Genomic DNA, 23,992 nt, shown 5'->3' with positions numbered 1-23,992 from the left:
ACAAGGTAGGAGATTGCTCCTTGGTACAACTTAACTAAGGTTAAGGTTAAGTTTAACTAAGGTTGCAGATGCTGCAGTGGAATGCATATAGTACACAGTATAAAAGTTGCCCTAATTATAACTGATAATCAAGTCTGAGAGTGTGGTGATTAAGAATGTGCTAGGAGAGCTAGTAATAATTTTTGCAACAAGTATCATTAGATTATGATGATGTGATTCCAACTTTGCTTGGAATGCTGTTTATAATTAGGATGTAGTATTAATTAAAAAGATAAATATCCAAGAGAAACTACCTATTTATTTCATAAGGACATATTCATGAAGTAAAGGAATCGTGCAAGATGAAATTCGGGTAATTCGTTTCTGAAATGAGATAAATTTCTGCTGAAGATCCCTTTCTCTATATGAAAAGCATGTTATTTGAATGCTAAATATTCTGTGCCAATGAAGCATTTTACTAGACTGTTAATCCTGCTAAAATGGTAAAATATTTGCTTTAATCCAAAGGAAATTCAGCCCTCTTCAGCTAATATGTACACAAGGCTTAAAGATGGTAAAGCTAATGAAGCCTCATCTAGATGAGGCTTTAAAAATTTTAATCAACCACCCGAAAAGCTGGCTGGCTCTTGTTCTTTTAGCACTTTCAAAGTCATCTAGGGAGCTTGGTAGAAGTGAAACTCTGAGATGGCAAGGAGGTGGGTTTTTTTTTTCTTTTTTAACAAGGCAACTCTGTAAATAGAACTGACTATAAATTAATGACTATGCTTTTAATGACAGATGGTCTTTCAACAGTAACCAGAAAGATCAAAATTACTGATCATTATCCAGTCATAACTGATTCAGGACTGTTATCTGTGGCCTCTTCTAACCTGCAGTGGAAATAAGTGATGCGAGAGCAAGAGCATTTGGGATTGCCCTTAGAAATGACATTAAAGAAAGTCTGGGAGACATTGAAGGCTGCCATGAGGGATGAAAGAATCAGCTCCTTTAAAATCTAGAAGCAATCTAGTTCAAACAGCTAAAATAAAAGGCCAGATCAACATTTGCAAAGAAGAGTTGCTTCATGAGTGAGACGGGCAGTTTCTGAATGTGATAAACAACTAAGTAAATAAACTTACTTAGTATATTTAAATAAATATATTTATTTATTTAAATATACAAATTGCTCTTTGTATATATTATAAAATCTTTAAACTGAAACTAAAAGGAAAATTTCAGATCCATGGAAATGATTTCTAATAAAATAAATCTTTGCTAGATTAAGCAGTACTGAGTCTCATAATGAATGTTCTAGACTTTTAACTGTCATATTGAAAATAAAAATAAAAATATAGTTTTGGCGTGCAGGGTTCATATGGCTTTAAAACTTTTAATCTAACAGTAGTTCATCAAATGCTTAAGTATTATTATGTGGATCTATGTACAGTACAATCATCCTAGGAAGTAAAAACAAAAAGTTATTACATATTAGTATAGCTTTCCTTCCATTTCTAAGGAACAGAAATATAGAATGAACCAATATCAGTGCTGGAACTGAGATAATTAGGGTTTAAAAGGTAACAAAGCCACTGTCCTGCTAAGTATTGTGTAAGTCAGGGGTCCCCAACCTCCGGACTGTCACCCACTACTGGGCCATGGCCTGTTTCAAACTGGGCTGTGCAAGCGATGAGCAAGTGCACGCAGATGCAAAATTCCACTCATACGAGCAAGGCGTTTGTGCTTGCGTGTGAAACTGCACTTGTGGAGCTTTGTGTGCAAGCAGAAGCGCCCCCTGCTTGTGTGCTCTCTGCTTGTGTGAGTTGAGCTTCACGCACATGTGCAAGCACCCTCTGCTCATGCACAAAGCTCCATTCATGCGAGTGGAGGGCACATGCACACGCCACTTGTATTAGTGGAGCTGTATGCATGCATGTGCGCATGCCACTCACACACACCCCTCCCCATGCCAGACTGCCAAGGTGGAAAGGTTGGGGACTGCTGGTGTAAGTCATGTGCATATCTAATGATTTTTCATTTACACATACCTTGTAACAAAATTCTGGAACATGATGCACTCTCTAACTGCATTAGGGCACTAAAAGGTTGAATGAGGGATGCTTGGTACTATATTGGTTTAAGAAATTTAGATTATGTATCTTCTTATAGATACACAACTGAATTCCATAAAGCAAAACAACTAGACTTTTGGCCTTAAATAATTTAATTGTAGCTGAGTCAAACTATTCTCATGTCACTTTGCAAATTTAATAACAGCTAGAAATGCTTTGGGGGCTTTTGTAGATACTGTAATGCTTTTTCTTGATTTTCCCAAAAGGTAGAGGATTAAAAATAAATGCCCAAATCTGTAAAGAATTCCACCTACTCAATAATTCTACTGGAGGAAGAAACATCAATTATTAGTGCTATGCTTATGGTACTACTCTGATAGTTGAAAACGCAAATGATCTGCAAGCTCTAGTAATGAAAGTCAAGGAGCAAGGAACCCAGTGAAAAAATAGGACTACAATTAAATGAAAGAATGCAAGCTAATTATAACAAGTTCAGAAATGAGTCTGAGAAGTGACAATAAATATATTGAAGTGCTGGATAGCTTTTGACTGTTCAGATTGATTATCAACAGTGAAGGAACCAGCAGTCAACAGACATGCCATAGACTAGCATATGGTAGAGGAGGAATCAATGATGTGGAAAAGATTTCAGATATCATAACATGTGTATATAAGGATCAGAGTTGTGCAGAGAACAGTTTTCCTCATGACACTTTATGGAGGTGACAGTTGAACTTTGAAGAATCAAAATAAAAAGAATGTTTATGTTTTTTGAAGTTTGGTGTTAGCGAACTTTCCTGAAAATACCATCAATAGTGAGGAAAATTAATAGATAACAGAACAAATAAATCCAGTCTTTTCATTCAAGGCAAATAACCAAATTATCAATATTTTGGATAACTATGCAGAGACCTAGCTCTCCAGAGAAATCTATAATGCTGAGAAAAATGGAAGGGAAAATGAAAGGATGATCAGTAACAAAGTGTTCCACCACAATACCAACCTTTCATTTCATCAGAAGATGGCATAAGAGATCTATTTGTACTCATACGTGGCTTCCTGCTTCCTCTGTGTGTGTATGTGCGTGTATAAGAGATGGGGGGACAGGGAGAGAGAAAGGGTATTTTTCTTTCTGAAAAACTACAGCTTGTGTTTATTTATTTATTTATTTAGAAAATTTATATTGTCACCTATTCGCACATGGCAACTCAAGGCAGGAATGATGTTCTCTGGGGGAATGATGTTCCAGAAAGAGGAAGCCACCACTGAGAAGGCCCTTCTGGGCCCTATCAGGGTGTATCTCCCTAGGGGATGAGACCCGCAACATTCCTTGCTTCCCTGCTCTAATGGGTCTGTTAAATGTGACTGGCAAGAGATGGTCCCTCAGATAACTTGGTCCCAAGAGCTTTAAAGGTGACAACCAGCACCTTGAATTGTACCCGGAAACAAATCAGCAGCTCCCGCAGGAGAGGTGATACATGTGCACACCAAGGTCTGCACAAAATCATGCGGGGCGCTGCATTTTGCACCAATTGGAGCTTCCGGATGCTCTTCAATGTTCAATGTTCCTTATTATAGCATTTTACAGAGATAGTTGCCATCAACTGATCTCCAGGCCTTCTAATATGTATTAATAGCACTGTATACTAGTCAATGAAGATATTATTTCCTTAAATTTCCTTAAATTTTACAAAATTCTTTAACCTTGTTTGCCCACAGATGTACAGTAAGTCAATGATTGCAATTGGGGAGGGGCTTTATTTTACTATCTTATGGTCCATGATTGCAGTAAAGTAATTCAGTTTTTCATTCCTAAAACACTCCACCCTGGATTTTAAGGCAACTGCTGTTGAACAGTGGCCAGCTCAGCCTGGAATAAGATAGCACTCATTGGGATGATGATTGAGGACAGAAGAGCTTATCTAGTTTAGTTTCACTGAGATTTCATTGAGCGAGTGTGAGAATGTGTATGCATATCTGAGTCAGTTCTGTGCAGCTGTGTATTTGGTATAGCATTGAGGATGACAAGCGTCAAAAAATTCAGAGCAGGTCATTCCCAAAGAAGCTCAAGAGACACAAGAACCATTGGCTTGGATCACATTTGGGACCAATCAACAATTGTCAGCTCCCCAACAGTTACGGCTTCTTGGTTGGTTGTGATTTGTCTGATGTTTCAGGTTTAACATCAAAGTCCATGAAAATTTATGTTCTAGATTCCTGTTTAATATCAAGGTGTAGTCCAAAAATTGTCAGATCCACCATCATTCTAGGTAGATGGATGCCATGGCTTATAGTGAGGTTTCAGATAGATCCAGTAGAAATAATTGATTGACTCTGGTGTGACCTTATTCTATAGCGGGGGTCCCCAAACTTGGCAGCTTTAGGACTTGTGGACTTCAGAATTCTGGGAGTTGAAGTCCACAAGTCTTAAAGCTGCCAAGTTTGAAGACCTCTGTTCTTTAGGGTTAGTTCAAACATTTACTAAAACTGTACAGATCCCTCTCGGGTCGGTGGAAGAAAAGTTTAATTGCTGTTAAACGTTACGCTACCAGCTGGATAGAAAAACCCGTTTTATACTTATCTGAGAGCGAGGGCTGGTGCAAAGAAGAGTCTGGCGAACCGCAAATCTAAACCGACCAATTTGCCTACTAAATTTCCACCACGAAATCCCTTCGCTCCCTACACGTTTACGCGCCTGCTAGTTCACGCATGCGCAAGAGGCCGCCATTCTCCCCCACGTGGGCCGCCTTGTGTACAGTACTCTTTTGTCTTCGCTTTTTTTCCCCTTTCGACGAAGGGCCCTCCTTTCCGAGGACGAAACGCGGTGGAATTACGAACTGCTTATTGGTTCTTATTCGCCCAGCTGACCAAAAAGCGTGTTCTGATTGGCTGGTTTTAGTGACGTCATCCCTCTTTAGTCTGTAGGCCGGTTTGCTGCTCTCTTTCTCCGGGCGGTGAGTGAAGGTGGTTCCGGGCGCGGAATGGACCGTAGCAGTTGGTGAGGAAGCACGGCTTCGTGGTTGTTGGTCTGGGTTGTGGGGGGGGGGGGGCGAGGGGCGAGGGGCGAGTCCTTAGCCCGGCGGGGCTAGTTGTCCGGAAGCCGCTCTTTTGATGGTTGGAGGGTCCTAAAAGATCAGCAGCGATCGGTGAACTTCTCTTGTTTCATCAGCTGAACGGGGGAGAACGTGGCTTTAGTTGGTTAGTAGTAGATCAAGCTTCCAAAGCTTCCATGGCTCATGGCAGTCTATCTCTGGCTAAGGAGGAAAGGAGAGGGCTATTGTTGTCTGTGGCCCTTCCTCGGGGCCATCAGCCTGAATAAACAGGATCTGCTTTGGTTTTAATCAGAGAGGAAATTCTTGCACAATAGAGGGCAGGGTGCCTTTCTAATAGCCGAGAAGGAGGAAGGTGTAGGAGAGGAGTTTCGCCAGGTGCAGGGTTTTCTGCTCATGGCATGCTGCAACTTGCCAAAACATCCTAGCACTGCACTGTTCTGGGCAGAGAGCTGTGATTGTCATTCCTGGGATACTCTCCCAGCTTAGGAGTCACAGCCCTGAAGGCTCCAACCACGACTGGGACCGCTTTGGTGGCCTTTACCAGGGAGTCCTCGCCTTGCGACCGCCACTGAGCCCAACATTCTGTTGCTAAGTGAAACGTTTGTTATGTGAGTTTGCCCCAATTTATGATCGTTCTTGCTGCAGTTAACGTGAATTCCTGGGGTTGTTAAATGAGTCGAACTGTTGTTAAATGAATCTGGCTTTGCCATTGACTTTGGCTTATCAGAAGGTTGTAAAAGGGGATCATGTGATCCCGGGACACTGCAAAACTGTCCTAAATATGAGTCAGTTGCCAAGCATCTGAATTTTGATCACATGACCAAGGGGATGCTACAACGGTCACAAGTGTGGAAACTAAGTCACTTTTTTCAGACTTCACTTTTTTATAACTTGAACAGTCACTAAATGATTTGCTGTAAATCAAGGACTACCTGTATTTTCCACATTCTCTCTACTTCCTCCTTCAGGCCCTGATAATTCTCTAGCGTCTCATACTCTTTGCTCCTGATGTTGCTGTCACTTGGCACTGCTACATCTATCACCACCACTGTCTTCTGGGTCTTTGTCTACTACCACAATGTCTGGTTGATTGGCCAATACTTGCCTGTCTGTCCCAAATTCAGTCTTTTCCTGCCATAGAATTTATTGAGAGGGTGGATTACAAGTTCTTCTTAGTTCAGTTCTTCTTAGTTCAGCAGGTGGATCTCAGAATAAAAGGAGAGGGATGGGGAGGACCATGTATGTTAACTTGGATGTTTTGAAAGAAAGGGAGGAAGAAAGTAAAATTTCTTGCAAATCCATGATAAAAATATAAGTTGAATGGTAAATGTAGAAACCTAATATCTAAGATCTATGATCCCTAAATTGTTGATATATCCATCAATGTTTCCTCTGATTTTTAGGTGTGGAAAAATGCAACTAGGACATTTGTCAATGCAAGAGTATAAGATGAGAAATCAGGAAGGAAAAAATTATAATATTATTTTAATAATAATAATAATAATAATAATAATAATAATAATAATAATATATTATTATATTTATAAAAACTATAAATTATAGTTTATAAGTGATAAACTACATAGTCTTTTTAATGAAGGTTGGCCTAATTTTCTCCCCTGTTTTAAAATTCTTTTACATCGAAATTTTAATTTGTTTTAAATTATTGGGATTTTTTAATTGTCTTGGGCTAAATTATTTAATCTGGTTTTAATTATATCTTTTAACTTTTGTATTTGTACTTTATTTTGTGCCTGTTCACCGTCCTGAGTCCTTTGGGAGTAGGGCGGTATATAAATCTAATAAAAGAAAGAAAGAAAGGTTCATTGATTGTAGGTGTAGAGTAGATACATAGATAATATTCATGTAGCTACAAATAGGTCATCTGGTTACTGGCACAGCATGAAATATACTCTTATCTGAGTTCTACAGCATCACCAAACAGGAAATGCTCGCAAAAGTCCCAATATACTTCTAATAGCAGTCAGTTACTATTTGGTATCTATTGTAAATTCAATTCAATTAAAAGATTGAAATTCTTATTTTAGAATTATATCCCACGTTATGATTAGTGGTAATTAACTATAAAATGCTTATTCTTGGACTTAAATTCTTACCTTTACTTTTGATTGTCTTGTCTCCTGTCTGTGACCCAGGGGTGAAATCCAGCAGGTTCTGACAGGTTCTGGAGAACCGGTAGTGGAAATTTTGAGTAGTTCAGAGAACCAGCAAATACCACCTCTGGCTGGCCCCAGAGTGGGGTGGGAATGAAGATTTTGCAGTATCCTTCCCCTGGAGTTGGGTGGGAATCGAGATTTTGCAATATCCTTCCCCTGGAGTGGGGTGGGAATGGAGATTTTGCAGTATCCTTCCCCTGGAGTGGGATGGGAATGGAGATCTTGCAGTATCCTTCCCCTGCCACACTCACCAAGCCACACCATGCCCACCAAGCCACCCCCTCAGAACCGGTAGTAAAAAAAATTGGATTTCACCACTGCTGTGATCCTTCTTCCAAATTATTATAGTTGTGTATACATTTATGCTTCATCTTCCCAAGACATTAGGGTGATGAGAATGTAGCAAAGTGTTTCGAGTACCATAAAACTGAAATCTTGTTATTTAAAGTAATAACAGAGTTATTATGTTAAATTAAATATTATAAATAACATTTATTTAATCTCTTTAATAGAGATTAAATAAATATTGGAAAGTATTCAATGAAAATTCAAAATTATTTTTATTCAGGCTATTTGGTGTGTTTCCTTTGGAAATCTTGAATATCTATAGAGGAACTCTGTACTGGTAGCCTGTGACTTAAGACCATAATTGAGCTTAAAATTTCCGTTGCTAAGCAAGATAGTTGTTAAGTGAGTTTTGCCCTATTTTACAACCTTTCTTGCCACAGTTGTTGAGTTAATAAAATGGTTGTTAAGTGAATCTGGCTTCCTCATTAACTTTGCTGATCAGAAGCTTGCAAAAGGTGATCACATGACCCTGGGACACTGCAACCGTCACAAATACATACTAATTGCCAAGTGTCCAAATTTTGATCACATGATGATGGGGATGCTGCAGTAGTCATAAGTGTGAAAATTGGCCATAAGTCACTTTTATCAATGCCATTGTAACTTCCAACGGTCACTAAATGAATGGTTGTAAATTGAGGAATACCTGTATGTAACAGTGAGTTGGGATGAATGATAGTTTTCACTAGTGTCTTACTATTTACTTTACCAACAATAATGATTTTTCCCTTGATCTTTAAATTACAAGTTTTCCTGTAATTTTGCAACTTTCAATAAGATAAGGGCAATGAATAGGTGATAAAGCTACGATGATTTTTTTTGGTATCAATTCAAATCTTTTTTGTGCAACAGAAATATTAGAGCTTCAGCAATATGGCCTTATACCAATTTTGAGAATTTAATACCTTATTATTTATAACAACCAAAAGAAAAGAGATAAAAATATATAGGTTATTCCTTCAATGAATGAGAAATACGGTATGTACCAAAGGGATTAAAAGAAGCTTGGGTTTCTTACCTGGTGGTCCAAAAAAACGGAAAAGTTGACAGCAGTTTTGGAAGCTGGCAGAGTCACTACAACTTCAATGCAAGAATTTCAGTAAAAGGTCATATATTTTTGACATTGGATTCCTATTTAATTGGCACATATGTATCAAAATTATCCTTCCAAATGCTGGGGAGGTTGTCAAAAAAGGGGTCATTTTCTTCATTTGTGGTGGTCATATGATAAAGTTACAACTCCTCAGTGAAAATTTTTTGGAGAGATAAGTATCACTAAACTTGAATGTTGTCCAGAGTTAGGCTTATTGCATTTATTTATAGGATCAAACCATAAGCTTAAAAACAAAGAACTGATTATTTAATTTTATTAGCCAAAGCAATAATTGTGCAACATAAGAAAATGTTAGGTAACATAACAATTGAATAGTGGATTAATAAATTCTCTTCAATTGCCACATTAGAAAAAATGACAGATAAAGTAGTAAGACTTCAGAAGCAGGGCCTACAATTTTATCAAATTTGGTTGGAGTTAATAGTAATAATTATAATTAGATATATTCTTTATAGATGGTAATTTTTCACATGTATATTGCCATCTCTTCAAATTGTAGATTGTTTTTATATTTGTATATATCCTTTTTCTTTATATTATCTTGGATTTATGTTAAAGTAGTTACCTGGTACTGCTTGAAATAAAAAAAAGCAGAATTTCGTATAGTAAAATGTGTGCAATTTACCATTTTAAATTTGTAGAGGTTTCTTTTAAATACTTATTTTATTTTCTACTGCATGAATTGAATAATATATATGGCCAGTTTTTAAAATTAATTTTATGTCATTTTCTTTTCATAGGACCCTACTATGGCAAACAAACTTTACATAGGTTTTCTTCACTTACTTTCCACATTCTTGTTTTGTGATGCTTCCTACCCTAGCTTGGAACCAGCCACAATTCCACAAACTACAGAGAAACTCACTCCTGAGAAGGCAGCTGGTATTAATATTACTTTGGCCTTATGTAGACAGAGACATCATCTTCAGGATCTCTTCTCTCGTTATGGCGAGAACAATACATTGAATATTGAAGGGTTTAAAAAATTGCTACACAGCATAGGCATTGAGAAAGTGAAAAGAATAGATCACAATCATTACCACCATCATCACAATCATGCTACACTCGGGACAAACTCTGACAAAACCTATTGTCCTAATGATGAATCAGGTGATGGCAGCAAAGGTGTTTTGAATAACCCAGCAAAAGATGTGCCTGGAACAGAGAATATGGAGGACCACCAGCAAGAATCCATGGATAACAAGAGTACAACCGTTGCCATAACAACAGCTACCTACACCACAACTACAGAGGGCAACCCTTTGCTACAACACTCGGAAACTGCAGAATTGTCAGCACACGTAGGCTTTGTCAGCCCCAACCCCAGCACTGTTCTAGGAAGCAGCAGCAATGTAAGTTTTTAAATAGAAAAGCAAAGGAATCACTTGTTTTTGTGAGGCGGTCTGAAACAGGAGGTCCCCTGTGTTCTAAAATTAGCAAACAAATTACACAAAATATATTTGGAAAGGCTTTTTTTTAAAAAAAACATTTATTAATGTTTACTTTGTGGGCATTCTACACTGTGTTATTCCACTTCCAAATAAAATGCCATCTAAGAGTTGGTTCAGATGCTTTCACATATGATAATCATGCAAAGAGTTGCATGCTGAAATTCCTCTTGTTCATCAGTATTTTAATCTTGCTCTTTGAAAAACAAACAAGGCTCTTGATCACTGGATTTATTTTCCTTGTAACAAATTTCTGAAGTATTTTAAATTGAACAATTCAATTTGGCAAATTTGGGATTGTGCTATCATTGACTGAGATTTGAGCTGATCCTAACCTAATGAATAACTTTCTACAACTTTGTCATGTTCACATTCTACTTTATAGTGCAATATTAATGCAATATCGGTTTTCAATTCAATTGTATAGAATGTGAAGGATGTGTGTTTGTGTTTTTGTTTTATTTTTATAATTATGTATACAAGATGGCATTTAATTTCTTTGTACGAGGTTCAATGACATAAACTAAACTAAACATTTAAATTAAATGTATTAATTCTTACATGCCTGCAATTTGTGATCTTTCTGAGTGTACTGAAATGTTTAGATATCCACAAGTTCAAAGGTATATAGAAAAAAAAATCCTAAATTGCATAACTGATTTATTAGCTCATGGAGAAAAGCAGTTTCCATGTGGTCTGCTTTGCTTGTAATTCCTGTATGAAACTTTAAAATGGAAATCTTGGAAATTGTATAGCTTGAATAAGAACATTCATCATTATCACTACCGTTAAGGAGTATGGGAACTTTCTGTTTACATGGGTTATTTAAATAGGAAAAAGATAATTGTATTGAGTAGCTTTGCCAGTCCTACCCTGGACTTCTGAAAGTTATCAATCTTCTACATTTTGAAGATTGTATACTTACATTAGTAATTTTGACATATTGGTCCATAATGGAAGAAAAAGCTGTGTATCCATCAATGTTGCAAAAACTTACCTGATGCTTGCTTATAAATTTATAAAGTCTGCCTGTAACCTAGGGGTACTTTTGGATTGAAAAGATTTGCCGGTGACAACATTGTTGCCCAGGGGACGCCCAATTACCAAAAGTAATGCAATCTTCAGGGATTTCATTTTAATATTTATGAAATTAGTTTGGCAGATTTTTTTTAAAAACAATGCATTTAGTTATATTGTTTTCCTATAGCACAAGCCATGTTTTCAAAGTTTGTTGTAATATCTTTGATTTTTAAACACATCATTAAATTATTTGTGACATACAAAAATGCATTGGCTCTATGATGCTATAAAGTAATCAAATGTAATAGCTTTGATGCGTTTTTAACTTTTTAAAAAAAATCACTTTTGTCTTATGAAGTTTGTCAGTTGAAGAAAAGCTGCTATGTTTTGAAATTATATCTCTTAATGTGGGTATTTTTCTAACTCTCTTCCATAGTGCTTTAATACATCAGAAATGATGCTTTTCCATGGAATAAGTACTCAAGCGTCTTTGACAGCCATAGAATTTAGCTATCTTTGTCCAGCTATAATTAACCAGATTGATGGTAGAAATTGTATAATTCATGCAGCAAGTGAAAAAGCTGAAACAGCTCCAAAAACATATTCACTGCAAGTTGGTGAGTTTGATGGCAGATTTTCCATTTAATATTTCTACTTTCTCTTGTTTTTGATGGTGTAATACATTCTTATTCCAGGAGTGGCTTTATTTTGGCTGAATTATCTGAATCAAAACATTTGTATTTTTTATCTCAAGGAATAGGTTTTTTTATAAATGGCAACAAACCATATAAAAATCCTACTGATCTTTTAGGTTAGAAAATTCTTTTAACTAGTCGCCAAAATGGAAGAAAGCTGTTATTTAATAAAGAATGTATGTTTGAATCATTTGATAAAAAAGCTCTTTTCTTTTCAGCTTGGATTGGTGGCTTTATATCCATTTCCATTATCAGTTTTCTTTCATTACTGGGTGTTATACTGGTGCCACTTATGAATCGTGTGTTTTTCAAGTTCCTCTTAAGTTTCCTGGTGGCATTAGCAGTTGGAACTCTAAGCGGAGATGCTCTTTTACATCTCCTTCCACATGTAAGTACATTGTTTTTTCTATTAATAGTGCATTTGTTCCTTTGAAGCACAGCAGTGCTCTTTGGTCAGTGGAAGTTTGTAAGTAGAAAAAGGACTCATAATGAAACAAAAGCATCTAATCTGATGATCTGGTGTTTCCCATCATCTTTTAAATCTCCTCTGCATTTGATGCATTTTTCTTAACAATGTTAGAGCTAAAGTAAATGTACTACTAATGATGTGAACATAGTGTACTCACACAGTTTTATGCCAGCTGTAAGGAAGGGGATGAAGCAACTGTAGGACTGTGGGGAAGGTGGACTATAGCCAGCTCAAGTCCTGCTGAAAAACCACTATTCACGCCCAGTAGAAATATTGCTTGGGCATCATCCTTATTATTTGCTTTTTAAAAGTCACATTCTTTCATCAGCCCTTTGGTGGATTTGACTATAGGTGTGAAGTAAGAAAAACATACTTGCTTCAATTTAATTTCTTCTCTCCTTGTGTATTCAATCTTATGCCATTAAAACTCAGAAGGTCCCATTATGCTTGGCCTCCTTAATTCTGTTTTATGTCTCTGTTTCTGCTCACTATTTATTCAACCTATAAGCATTTATGGTAATGTAAAACCTGTCAGGTAGAATTCTTTGTAAACTGTAGTGTTTGGGAATTTCTCAGGAAAAGTTTGCTTTGTGAAACTTCTTCTATGTATGCAAGGGAGACATTTCTCCTTCCTTTCTTCCTTTCTTCTTGTAGCTTTCATAGCTTATAGTGGGAGAAAAATCACCTCCTTCTGCTTTGGTTGAAAAGAAAAATTATTTTGGGAGAAGAGCGTTATGGGATGTTTATAGCATTGCAGTTTAGACATGTGACAAGGCTATTCGGTAGCAATTTGATTTAGTAAAAGAGTTTATATAGCTAAATATTTGTGGCACAGAAATCAAAGACAGACAATAGATAATTGAATATGAACATTTATAAAATCCAAACTTTTGAGATTTTTCATATTTTTGCCTTTATGTTTTGTGTCCAGGATCATTGGCAAGTAGTTCACATATTTTTCTACATAGATATTCCTTGTATAAGCTTGTTGCATCAACTGATTCAAGCTGTGTTTGGTTACATACTATAGTTACTGGTTGACAAACAACTATTGGAAAGAACTTACCATTAATGTTGCCAATTATGGTTTGTGATCAGGTTAGATTTGCCAAATAATACAAGAGCTATTCTGTGTCATTCAGTTTGAGGGGATTGAAAGGTTTAGTATCATAGCTGACTACTGTATTCAAAACAAATATTCTAGGGATCAAATGAACCTGTGACATTTTGGCTAAAAATAAGTAAATATTTGGTATAATTTGGAAATATTTCACAGCTGGCATAAAGAAGCGTCTGAGTTTCTAAATGTAACTATTATGCTAAATGTAGTTGGACAGTCATCTGAATATATTTTGAGTCTTATCCCTGAAATAGTATGAGATGTTATAGTTAGTTTTTACAGGTGTTACAGGTGAGGTATCACTCTTTTTTAAAATGACAGTGAACAATATCCTGTAGGTCAAATTAATGCAACAGTTCCTCCAACCTCCACCACACACACCCATTTTACTTGGGGTTTTTGCAAGGAGTACAAGGACTTATGACTATAATCTCATCTTATTTTCATATGTATTGTCTGAAATTACAAAGTTTTTTATTGTTTTAGAATTGTCCCAGGCCTTAGTCTGTCAGTTTTACTTGTGGTTGGTCACTGATTGCAATAAAATGCAAGTTTCACCTTTTCTACCTTGTTGTCTATATGCCAGTGGCCCCCAACCTTTTGGGCACCAGGGACCGGTTCCATGGAGAGGTTTTTCCACAGACAGGAGGGGTGTGTGGTTTCACATGCTGCCTACATCCTGTGAATGGAGCTTGTTTGTGTGGCCCAGTTTGGCATGCTTGTTTGTGTGGCCCAGTAACGGTCCATGGACTAGGAATTGGGGACCCCTGCTACATACTGTTCTTGGACTGACAAACATCACTATTTCTCTAGTCATCCTTTCTCATCTTCTTCTATATGGAGTGTTGTCTAAACTATTTTTCTTTTTAATTTTCCACATTCAGTCTCATGGAAAGCACCATCATCATCATGAAAAACCTTTGATGGCACACAGTAACGATCTCCCTTTAAAGCATCTAGTTTTCCAAAGTTCAGAAGAGAATGCTTATTTGGATTCTACATGGAAAGGCCTTACGGCCCTTGGGGGATTATATTTTATGTTTCTTGTTGAGCACTTGATCACATTAATTAAACAGTTTAAGGATAAGAAAAAAAAGGTAAGAAACCAACCACTGGTTTTCATCAGAATTTTGTTTTGCTTAAATTTTCTTCTATTGAGACTATTTGAAAGTAATGCTTATAATGAATTTATAGAATAATGTTTTCACTGGATATTGCTTTTGTGTAATAGTGTCAGTTACTTAGATTTCACCATTACAGAGAAAGTTTTTCAAAGGAAAAAAACCTGATATATCCTTAAGTGTATTTGAGATTGAATTTTAAGTTCTAGCTGATGTAAGGGTTTAAAACTGAATGAAATATTACAATAGCAAAAATCTATGGGTTATTTTCTAACCAGTCTGCTACTTAGAGAAATTTCACATGCATTTCAACATTTTTCTATTCCACTGTCCATATTTTCTATTCCACTTTCTATATTTTTCTATATTCTATTTCTATATTCTGTTGATATATGTGTCATTCAGGAGGTATAGCCAAAACGTTAACAACTTCAATGTATTTTTTTTGGAGCTAGAAAAAAAATGATGATGATGAATCAGAAATCAAGAAACAGCTGTCTAAATATGACTCTCAACTTTCAGCAAATGATGACAAAATAGATGCAGATGATAGTAAGTTTCAATAAACTTTGTATAAATATCTTCTAAAACTTTGTGAAATGTATTTATGGCAATATAAGAAGATCTGAGATCTAGTATGCTAGCCTGGAAGCTTTCAATTTTTAAGTAGGATAAAATTAATATAAAATCCTGTATACAAAACATTTTTTTCCTATTTTGCATGTGTTTATCTGCAGTTTGAAAAATTTTTCTGTGGGTACTAAGAGCACTAGAGAGTTTAAGCAAAGCAGAATGAACAAAAATAAAATACATGATACTATTTTCAATCTGAAATGCATTATAGATTTCACTTTCTAATACAGTATTGGATATAAAAAGGAGAAATTGTTTTTTTCTCTTCTAACAGACCTCCCTGTTGTCTCCCCATCTCTGACAAATATATTAAAAAGTGAATGAGAATTGTCCTCTCCCTTTAATAAAAACCATTTCATTACAGAGAGTAATGAATGAGATACATTCTATTAAGAAACATTTTGCTGTTGTCATAAAACAGTGCTGACTTAGCATTTATCCTCAGTCTCAATTTTGCAGCTCCTTTCATGTTCCAAATATTAACATAGGGAAGATAAATTTGAAGTAGGACAGCCAATATGCATCTCAGTTCTTGACAATCTAGAAGTTCCCTTCTCAGTCTCAGGTTTTGAAAGATGGCCACTACAGTTATAAAGAAAAATCTTACAAAAAGTCTAATAATTGTAATAGGGTGTGTAAGTGGTGCAGAAATCGTTTAGAATATCCCTAATTTCATAATTTTTCATCCTCAGTCATCATTACTATAATGATTTAGACGTTATTGGCAGTTTTCTGTATTTCTCCACTAGAGGCTACTAGAGCTATTTTGGCAAACATGATTTATTGCAACCTCTTCATTTCTGCTTTTTTCCTCCATAACAGCTTCTCTTCATTATCATTTGTTTGTGTATTTCCCCCCTTTTTCGTACCTTGGAGTCAGTATTTAATTGACAATGGACAATGGACATTGTCCAATAATGGACAATGCCTTGCAATTTTCTTGGCAGCATTTTTTTTTTAGAAGTGGTGTATCATTACCTGCTTCCTAACACTGAGAAAGAGTGACTGGCCTGAGGTCTACCCAGCTGGCTTTGTGCTTGAGGCAGGACTAAAATGTATGATCTCCCAGTTTCTAAACCTGTACCTTAACCACTATACCAACTGGCTCTTACTATACACCATCCCTTTTTTTTCTCACCCAGAGATTTTGTAGAGAGATGATAGATGTTTACTGTCATCACGTCTCTATATTCTGCTAGTTATTATTATAAATACTGTAAATTGTTATCTAAATAAAAAAATATATAGTGAAGCATCCCTGTGCTAGGTTGATCCATAGGAAGTTAATTTGGCCTTTAGGAGTAAGTTTTGAAAACGACTGTTCAGTTTGCACTGCTTCTTCTCTAAGTGATTTTTACATGCTGCAAGATAAGGGCTTAGAACCATTTGTGCTGGTGGATTGCGCATTGACAATACAGGTTTGATTTGATTTGATACATTGGGGATTTTGAAACCATGCAACGGGAGTTGTTACTAAATAGTTCCCATTGTAATAGAAAAAAATCCTGCATTTTTTTTTAAAAAAAGGTTGCCATGGTGGCCCTGGCAAAATCAGGTCATGAGAATGTTCCAGGATACTCTCTTATTATCTTCACTTTTTTTAACCCCAGGCATGTGGACACACTGCAAATGAAACATAGGTTATAATCATTATTTTTATTTTCTCATTAATGTCACTTTTTAATGAGTGGAATCTATTTTTGAAAAAAATGAGGTGAGATGGGAAACCTGATGGGTATTTATCTTGATTATTATGGGCACATGTTGGAACCTGAACTTTAGATGCATTTATGCATAGGCCAGTTTTTAAACATATGATTCTAAACATGTGGCATAATGTATGGTTAAAGTGTGCCTGCCCTTTATAGGTTTGTCCTAAAACATAAAGTAGAGCAGAACACTCTTTACTTACTTGCATGGTATACTTCCAATAAAAACATGTGAAAATAAAACAACTAAAGTCTTTTACCTATATAGCAATTATTCTAATTATTTCTTTTTTCTTCAATTGGATAATTATTTGAGTTGTTTTCTTTTTTTTCCCCCTCCAAGGGCCTGAAAATTATTTGGGGGTACTTTCTCAAGAGCCATCAAATTTCCTCTCTCAGAAACCAATGGTACAAGAAGAAGAAGAGGTCATGATCGCACCAATCCACAAAGAGACAGTTGATCATGAATATGAATCCAGAGGATGTAGAAACAAATGCCATTCACACTTGCATGACACTCTAGGGCAGTCAGATCATCTCAGTCATCATCACCATGACTACCATCATATTTTGCATCACCATCACCATCAAAATCATCACCCACATAGCCATAGCCAGCGGTATTCACGTGAGGAATTGAAAGATGCTGGTATAGCTACCTTAGCTTGGATGGTAATAATGGGAGATGGCCTGCATAACTTCAGTGACGGTCTCGCAATTGGTGAGTGCTTATGTATTGGCTTTCCTGTGGCTGCTAGTTCATACATGTAAATGGGAGAGCAACATTGCAGCAACATTTTTTGTAAATGCAGAAGAGGAATAATAAAAAGGGTTTTGTTAAAATTAAGCCTGTCACAATTCTCAGTATTTTCCTAGCCAATTTATAAATTATCTCAGAAATTCCAAATTCCTTAAAATGCATGTTTCATTTGTTAAACATAACTAGCGCTTAGGTAGACATACATTTGTCTGTCTTCCTGTCTATAAGCTCTGTTAATAATTGGTTACTTTTTCCTGTTATAACCGAGAATCAAAATGTCTTAGTTTTAAAGTACATAAAAATTGCATGTGGTCCTCTCTTAACAACCACTCATTCAAAGACCATTCAAACTTACAATGGTGTTGAATGAACAGTAGTTATGACCAGTCTTCATACTTATATCAGTCATAGTATCTCTGTGCTCACTTGATTGTCATTTGTGTCCTTTGATGGATTTCTACAAGCCAAGTGGGTGGGAAAGCCAGCAGAGAGCCACAAATGGCATCCATGTGACATCCTCAATTAAGCTGCTGTTATTCACTTAATGACAGAAACTGAACATGCTAGAATGATTGTTGGTAAATAGTATGGTCATGCGATGCCGTTTTATGACTATCACTTAGCAACAGAAATTCTGGTCCCAATTACTATTGTTAAGTGGAGACTCTCTGTAGTCATGTTGCTATTGCCTTAGCTCTTTATCCGATTGCATTTTATTAAAAGCTGTAGTTCAGTGATTTTCGTGTAACTGTAAACTGCTCTTCATTTAAATCTAAACAAGTACACAGATAGGAAATTGATTCTCTTCACTAGAACTGAAATAGGAATAAGAATGGCCTTCAGAGCTAGCTGAAAGTACATAGCTTTTGTTCAGAAAATAGGTGTATTTTTAAACTTTTCTTTATAGGGAGCATATTTCTTACAACTAGTCATTTATTTCTTGTTCTCCCTTGTATGATTTAATCCATGGTTTTTGCAATACCTCACCTATACAATAAACAATGCTGATTAGAAAACATCTTTCTTAATTTAAATTTGTTTTTGGTGCATTTGCCTGCATTTTCCAGTGTGATTGCTTTTTAAATAATGTTCATTTATTTTTCCTAGGGGCTGCTTTCACTGAAGGCTTATCCAGTGGCTTAAGTACATCTGTTGCAGTCTTTTGTCATGAGTTGCCACATGAATTGGGTAAGACATACGTATTAGAGAGCAGTAAAATATAATTTCCATGCTTTAACTGGTATATCGACTGCAGAGTGATAGTTATTCTAATAAAGCCCCAAATTCCCATTACTGACTCATTAGTATTATTATTAATTTTTTTTTTTTTGTTTAAATGCTGAACAGTAATCTACCATTTTGTTAAGGTTTATCACAATGTAATTGCCTTCTCGGATCAGAGGAAACAATTGTTTCTCACAGCAACCTGTCAAACATACACAGTGGAGTCACAAAGTACAGTTGCAAGAAAAAGTATGTGAACCCCTTGGGATTACGTGGAGTTTTGCATAAATTGGTCATAAAATGTGCTCTGAACTTCATTTAAGTCACAACAATAGAAAAAAACAGTCTGCTTAAAATAATACTACACAAACATTAGATGTTGCGATGGTTTAATTGAACATAACATGTAAACATTCACAGTGCAGGGAGGAAAAAGTATGTGAGCCCCTAGCCTAATGACTTCTCCAAGAGCTAATTGGAGCCAGGAGTGAGCCAACCTTGACTCCAATCAGTGTGATGATATTGGATGTGTTGCTGACAGCTGTCCTGTCCTTTAAAAACACACACCTGTTTTGGGTTTACTGGTTTCAAGAAGCACTGTCTGATGTGAACCATGCCTCGCAGAAAAGAGCTCTCAGAAGACCTATGATCAAGAATTGTTGACTTGCATGAAGCTGGAAAGGGTTACAAAAGTATCTCCAAAAGCCTTGATGTTCATGTGTCCACGGTAAGACAGACTGTCTACAAATGGAGAAAGTTTAGCACTGTTGCTACTCTCCCTAGGCGTGGTCGTCCTGTAAAAATGACTGCAAGAGCACAGCGCAGAATGCTTCATGAGGTAAAGAAGAATCCTAGAGTGTCAGCTAAAGACCTACAGAAATCTCTGGCACATGCTAACATTTTTGTTGACACATCTACAATAAGGAAAACATTAAACAAGAATGGAGTACATGGGAGGACACCATGGAGGAAGCCATTGCTGTCCAAAAAAAAATATTGCAGCACATTTGAAGTTTGCAAAAGAGCACCTGGATGTTCCACAGCACTACTGGCAAAATATACTGTGGACAGATGAAACCAAAATTGAGTTGTTTGGGAAGAACACACAACACTATGTGTGGAGAAAAAAAGGCACAGCACATCAACATCAAAACCTCATCCCCACTGTAAAGCATGGCGGAGGGAGCATCATGGTGTGGGGCTGCTTTGCTTCCTCAGGGCCTGGACGGATTGTTGTCATTGATGGGAAAATGAATTCCAGAGTTTATCAAGACATTTTGCAGGAAAACGTACGACCATTTGTCCGCCAACTGAAGCTCCGCAGAGGATGGGTGATGCAACAGGACAATGACCCAAAGCATACAAGTAATTCAACAAAAAAATGGCTTCAAAAGCACAGAATACACCTTCTGGAGTGGCCCAGTCAGAGTCCTGACCTCAACCCGATTGAAATGTTGTGGCATGACCTTAAGAAAGCGATTCACACCAGACATCCCAAGAATATTGCTACACTGAAACAGTTTTGTGAAGAGGAGTGGTCCAAAATTACTCCAGATCGTTGTGCAGGTCTGATCTGCAACTACAGGAAATGTTTGGTTGAGGTTATTGCTGCCAAAGGAGGGTCAACCAGTTATTAAGTCCAAAGGTTCACATACTTTTTCCTCCCTGCACTGTGAATGTTTGCATGTTATGTTCAATTAAACCATGGCAACATCTAATGTTTGTGTAGTATTATTTTAAGCAGACTGTGTTTTTCTATTGTTGTGACTTAGATGAAGTTCAGAGCACATTTTATGACCAATTCATGCAAAACTCCACGTAATCCCAAGGGGTTCACATACTTTTTCTTGCAACTGTATATCAGAACAACAACCTTCTCTGCTTTTGTTCCTTTGCAACTGTTATTCTTTCTAAATATATTATAAAGCCCTTGTATCTATAGTAGTTATTGATAAGCTTGTTCTTCATATATTTTTCTGTGTTTCTTTTCTGGTACACCTTCTATAGCTAGGTTCATGGCCATCATTACATTTAATTTAATTACATGCTATGGGTTTCTGGTATTGTGAGAAATTGAGAAATACATTTCCATATTTGCGTTCTTCATCCCTTCCTCCACATTTTCCACATTCCAAATTTTCCCCTTTTTCTAAACTAATCCTGACACTTGTTACTTTTGCTGATGGGAGAGTTGTTTTAATTCCCTGATTATTCTGGATGGCTTTTCTGTACTTTGGTATTACTTTGTTTGGACGTCGTAGAGCATAAAAAATTATGCACAGTAGTCTAAATATATTCCAAATTTCTAAATTTATATAAAGCCATTACAATACTGGAAATTAGGTTTCTTTCCATTTTCTAATGATCTCTGTTGAGAAATGAACTTTTTGCTTTTTGGATATTGAATTGTTGTTTTTATTAAGCTGTCAATTTAATAAGCAACTCCTGTTTTTTGCGGGGGGGGTGTTGTACTCCAGTTGAGGGGGGCATTCATGAAATCCTGGGAAAAGATACTGGTTTTTTCAATCCTATCTGTATACAATCCTAGTTTGTATATATTTGCATATCGGCAAGCACATAAAAATGATCAAATACGACAAAAGCAATTATGCTTACGCTTGTCTCCATTCTTCTAAAGTTTTGAAGCACCTGATTATATGAAAGCAAATGATTTTTTAAAGAAAAAAATAATGTTTTGACACGGCTTCCATGTGGGGTGGAATGCTGACATTTTAATATAAATTTAATACATTAATTTAATATAAATGATTGATATAAACATATTTGTATCTCTTTTGAAGGAGACTTTGCTGTACTTCTCAAAGCTGGTATGACTGTCAAACAAGCTGTTCTTTATAACGCGCTCTCAGCTATGCTGGCATACCTTGGAATGGCTACTGGGATACTTATTGGCCATTACGCTGACAATGTTTCCATGTGGATTTTTGCCCTTACTGCTGGGCTGTTCATGTATGTTGCTCTTGTTGATATGGTAAGTATATGCTTATTAATAGACATTAATAGATATTAATAGCATTCCAATACTTTGGAATGCCAATGAGATATTCCTATGGGAATACTAGCCTGGCACTGACTTCAGAATATGCTTATTCTCTAGCCAATAGAAATAGTGATTAGAGGAATGGGAGTAGGGTGAGGAAATAATATTAGCTTAGTAAAAACTTTACCCAAATAACATGGCCATTCTGGCAATTATAGCCAGATGTATTCATTCATCCAATTGTTATGATTTTCTGAGGACCATCCTGGATTCATTTTAAGAATGAAATTTAACACACATTCCTAGGTAGGATTCTTTCTAACTAATGCATTGGGAGGGGAGGGGGGAAATAGTATACTAAGAAGAATTTCAAGATTTGTTGAAGCACAATACTTTCAACCCATATTTGATCACAGGCAACCAGCCACAATAGTCGTTTAAGTAACATAATGATCAGTGGATCCAGGAAGCATGGAAAATTAAGTCGTTTACTGAAAAACAGAAATGGAAATATAAAGAAAATGAACTTGGTTCCTTAATTTTCTAGATATGAGTGGCGTGATGGCCTAGAGATGGAGTTCTTGCCTCACAATCAGGAGGCTGTGAGTTCGATCCTAGGTAGCGGCAGATATTTCTCTCCTTGGGCACAATGAGTAATTGTCTGCTGTGAACTCTGCGTAGGCATCAGGAAGGGCATCTGGCCGATAAACGCTCGAGTTCCATTCAGTCACCCTGATTCCACCCCAATGCAAGGGATTACAGAGAGATTTAAAAAAAATCTAGATATAGAAATTAGCTGCCTGAAAATAAGAATAGGACCATATTGTACAGATGGGAATATACTACAATATTTTCCAGCAGATTTTATGTGTATAATAGAAGATTGATCAATATTACCAACATTAACCACTGCATATGTGGAAACATTATTTATTATAATATGCATGACTTAAAATTATGTATGTTTCTTTAAATATAGGTACCCGAAATGCTTCACAATGATGCTAGTGATCATGGATGTAGCCGCTGGGGATATTTCCTGTTACAAAACGCAGGAATTCTATTAGGTTTTGGTATCATGCTACTTATCTCAGTGTTTGAACATAAAATTGTGTTCAGCATAAATTTATAGGATTGTATTCATACTCAGAGCTGCACTTGAGGAGGTAGAAGAATTTTTGCCTGTTTCTTGTTCCTCCTAATCCTCCAGGGAGGATGAGAGATGTAAAGGTACGGGATGATGGAAGAAAATTGTGAAATCACCCCCCCCCCCCCTTAATCCAGGGGTGAACTACTGAAGGATTACAGTTGCTTCCATGAACTGATGTTTCTATGTTTATTGAAGTGGTACACTGCTTCAGCTGCATATTCTGTTTACTTTTCATACTATTGATATTGTCTGTATAGTTTAATTGTAGGCACTTTCCCTCCCATTAATTAGTCATAGAGATTTTAATAATATAATCATAAATTGCAGGGGATTACTAGTGGCAAAGAGAGAAAATTGGCTTATTAAATATTACCTTTTTCCAAACATAGTGAAAAATGAAACTATAAATAGTTTGTAACTTGAACTTTCTTCTAAAAAAAATAATATTGCAAATGTGATTAGAGCATGCATTGCTAGAGTTTGCCTTGTATATGTTAAAATGGTACAAACACGTCGACTATTGGTGATTTAAAGATATAGAAACATCTAAAATTATCACCTTTTTTTCTTGGTAGTGATGGTGAAGAACAGTTATGTTACTGCAAACATGTACTGTATTCCAATGAAGAGATCTAATATTTTATTTGCAATTAAAATTACATGATCCTTGGTCTGACTAAATGTCCAAAGTATGTTTTTATATATTTATCAAGATGCCCCCAATTGCCTGTAGCTCCCACATACCTACTTATACTGTGAAGGGGTTGGTGGGTAAGTGGAGGTTTTAGAGGGCCACGAACACTTCCTGAATTCCAAATGTGTATTGTGTGCGGATTGATTCTGACTTCCTACTGGGAGATGGGAGAAGGCAAGGCACATTCAAGTGGGAAAAGTTAAAATTT

General features: G+C 36.4%; 1 protein-coding gene across 1 annotated transcript; it reads left to right on the top strand.

The window, feature by feature from the left end:
- The first annotated feature begins 4,967 nt into the window (after positions 1-4,967).
- SLC39A6 (solute carrier family 39 member 6) lies at positions 4,968-23,771 on the top strand. The gene is made up of 10 exons (XM_070939102.1): positions 4,968-5,046; positions 9,481-10,092; positions 11,645-11,825; positions 12,122-12,291; positions 14,377-14,589; positions 15,069-15,165; positions 17,299-17,676; positions 18,823-18,903; positions 21,741-21,931; positions 22,920-23,771. Exons 2-10 carry the CDS (start codon positions 9,490-9,492, stop codon positions 23,070-23,072), a joined length of 2,067 nt encoding a protein of 688 aa, XP_070795203.1. The 5' UTR covers positions 4,968-5,046; positions 9,481-9,489; the 3' UTR covers positions 23,073-23,771.
- The last annotated feature ends 221 nt before the right edge of the window (positions 23,772-23,992 follow it).

Source organism: Pituophis catenifer, unplaced genomic scaffold (genome assembly GCF_029215685.1).
Source record: "Pituophis catenifer annectens isolate HBS135680 unplaced genomic scaffold, rPitCat1.0.hap2 SCAF_3, whole genome shotgun sequence".
Taxonomy (NCBI): Eukaryota; Metazoa; Chordata; class Lepidosauria; order Squamata; family Colubridae; genus Pituophis; species Pituophis catenifer.
The sequence above is the reverse complement of the archived record's forward strand: the minus strand, read 5'-3'. Positions and strand labels throughout refer to the sequence as shown.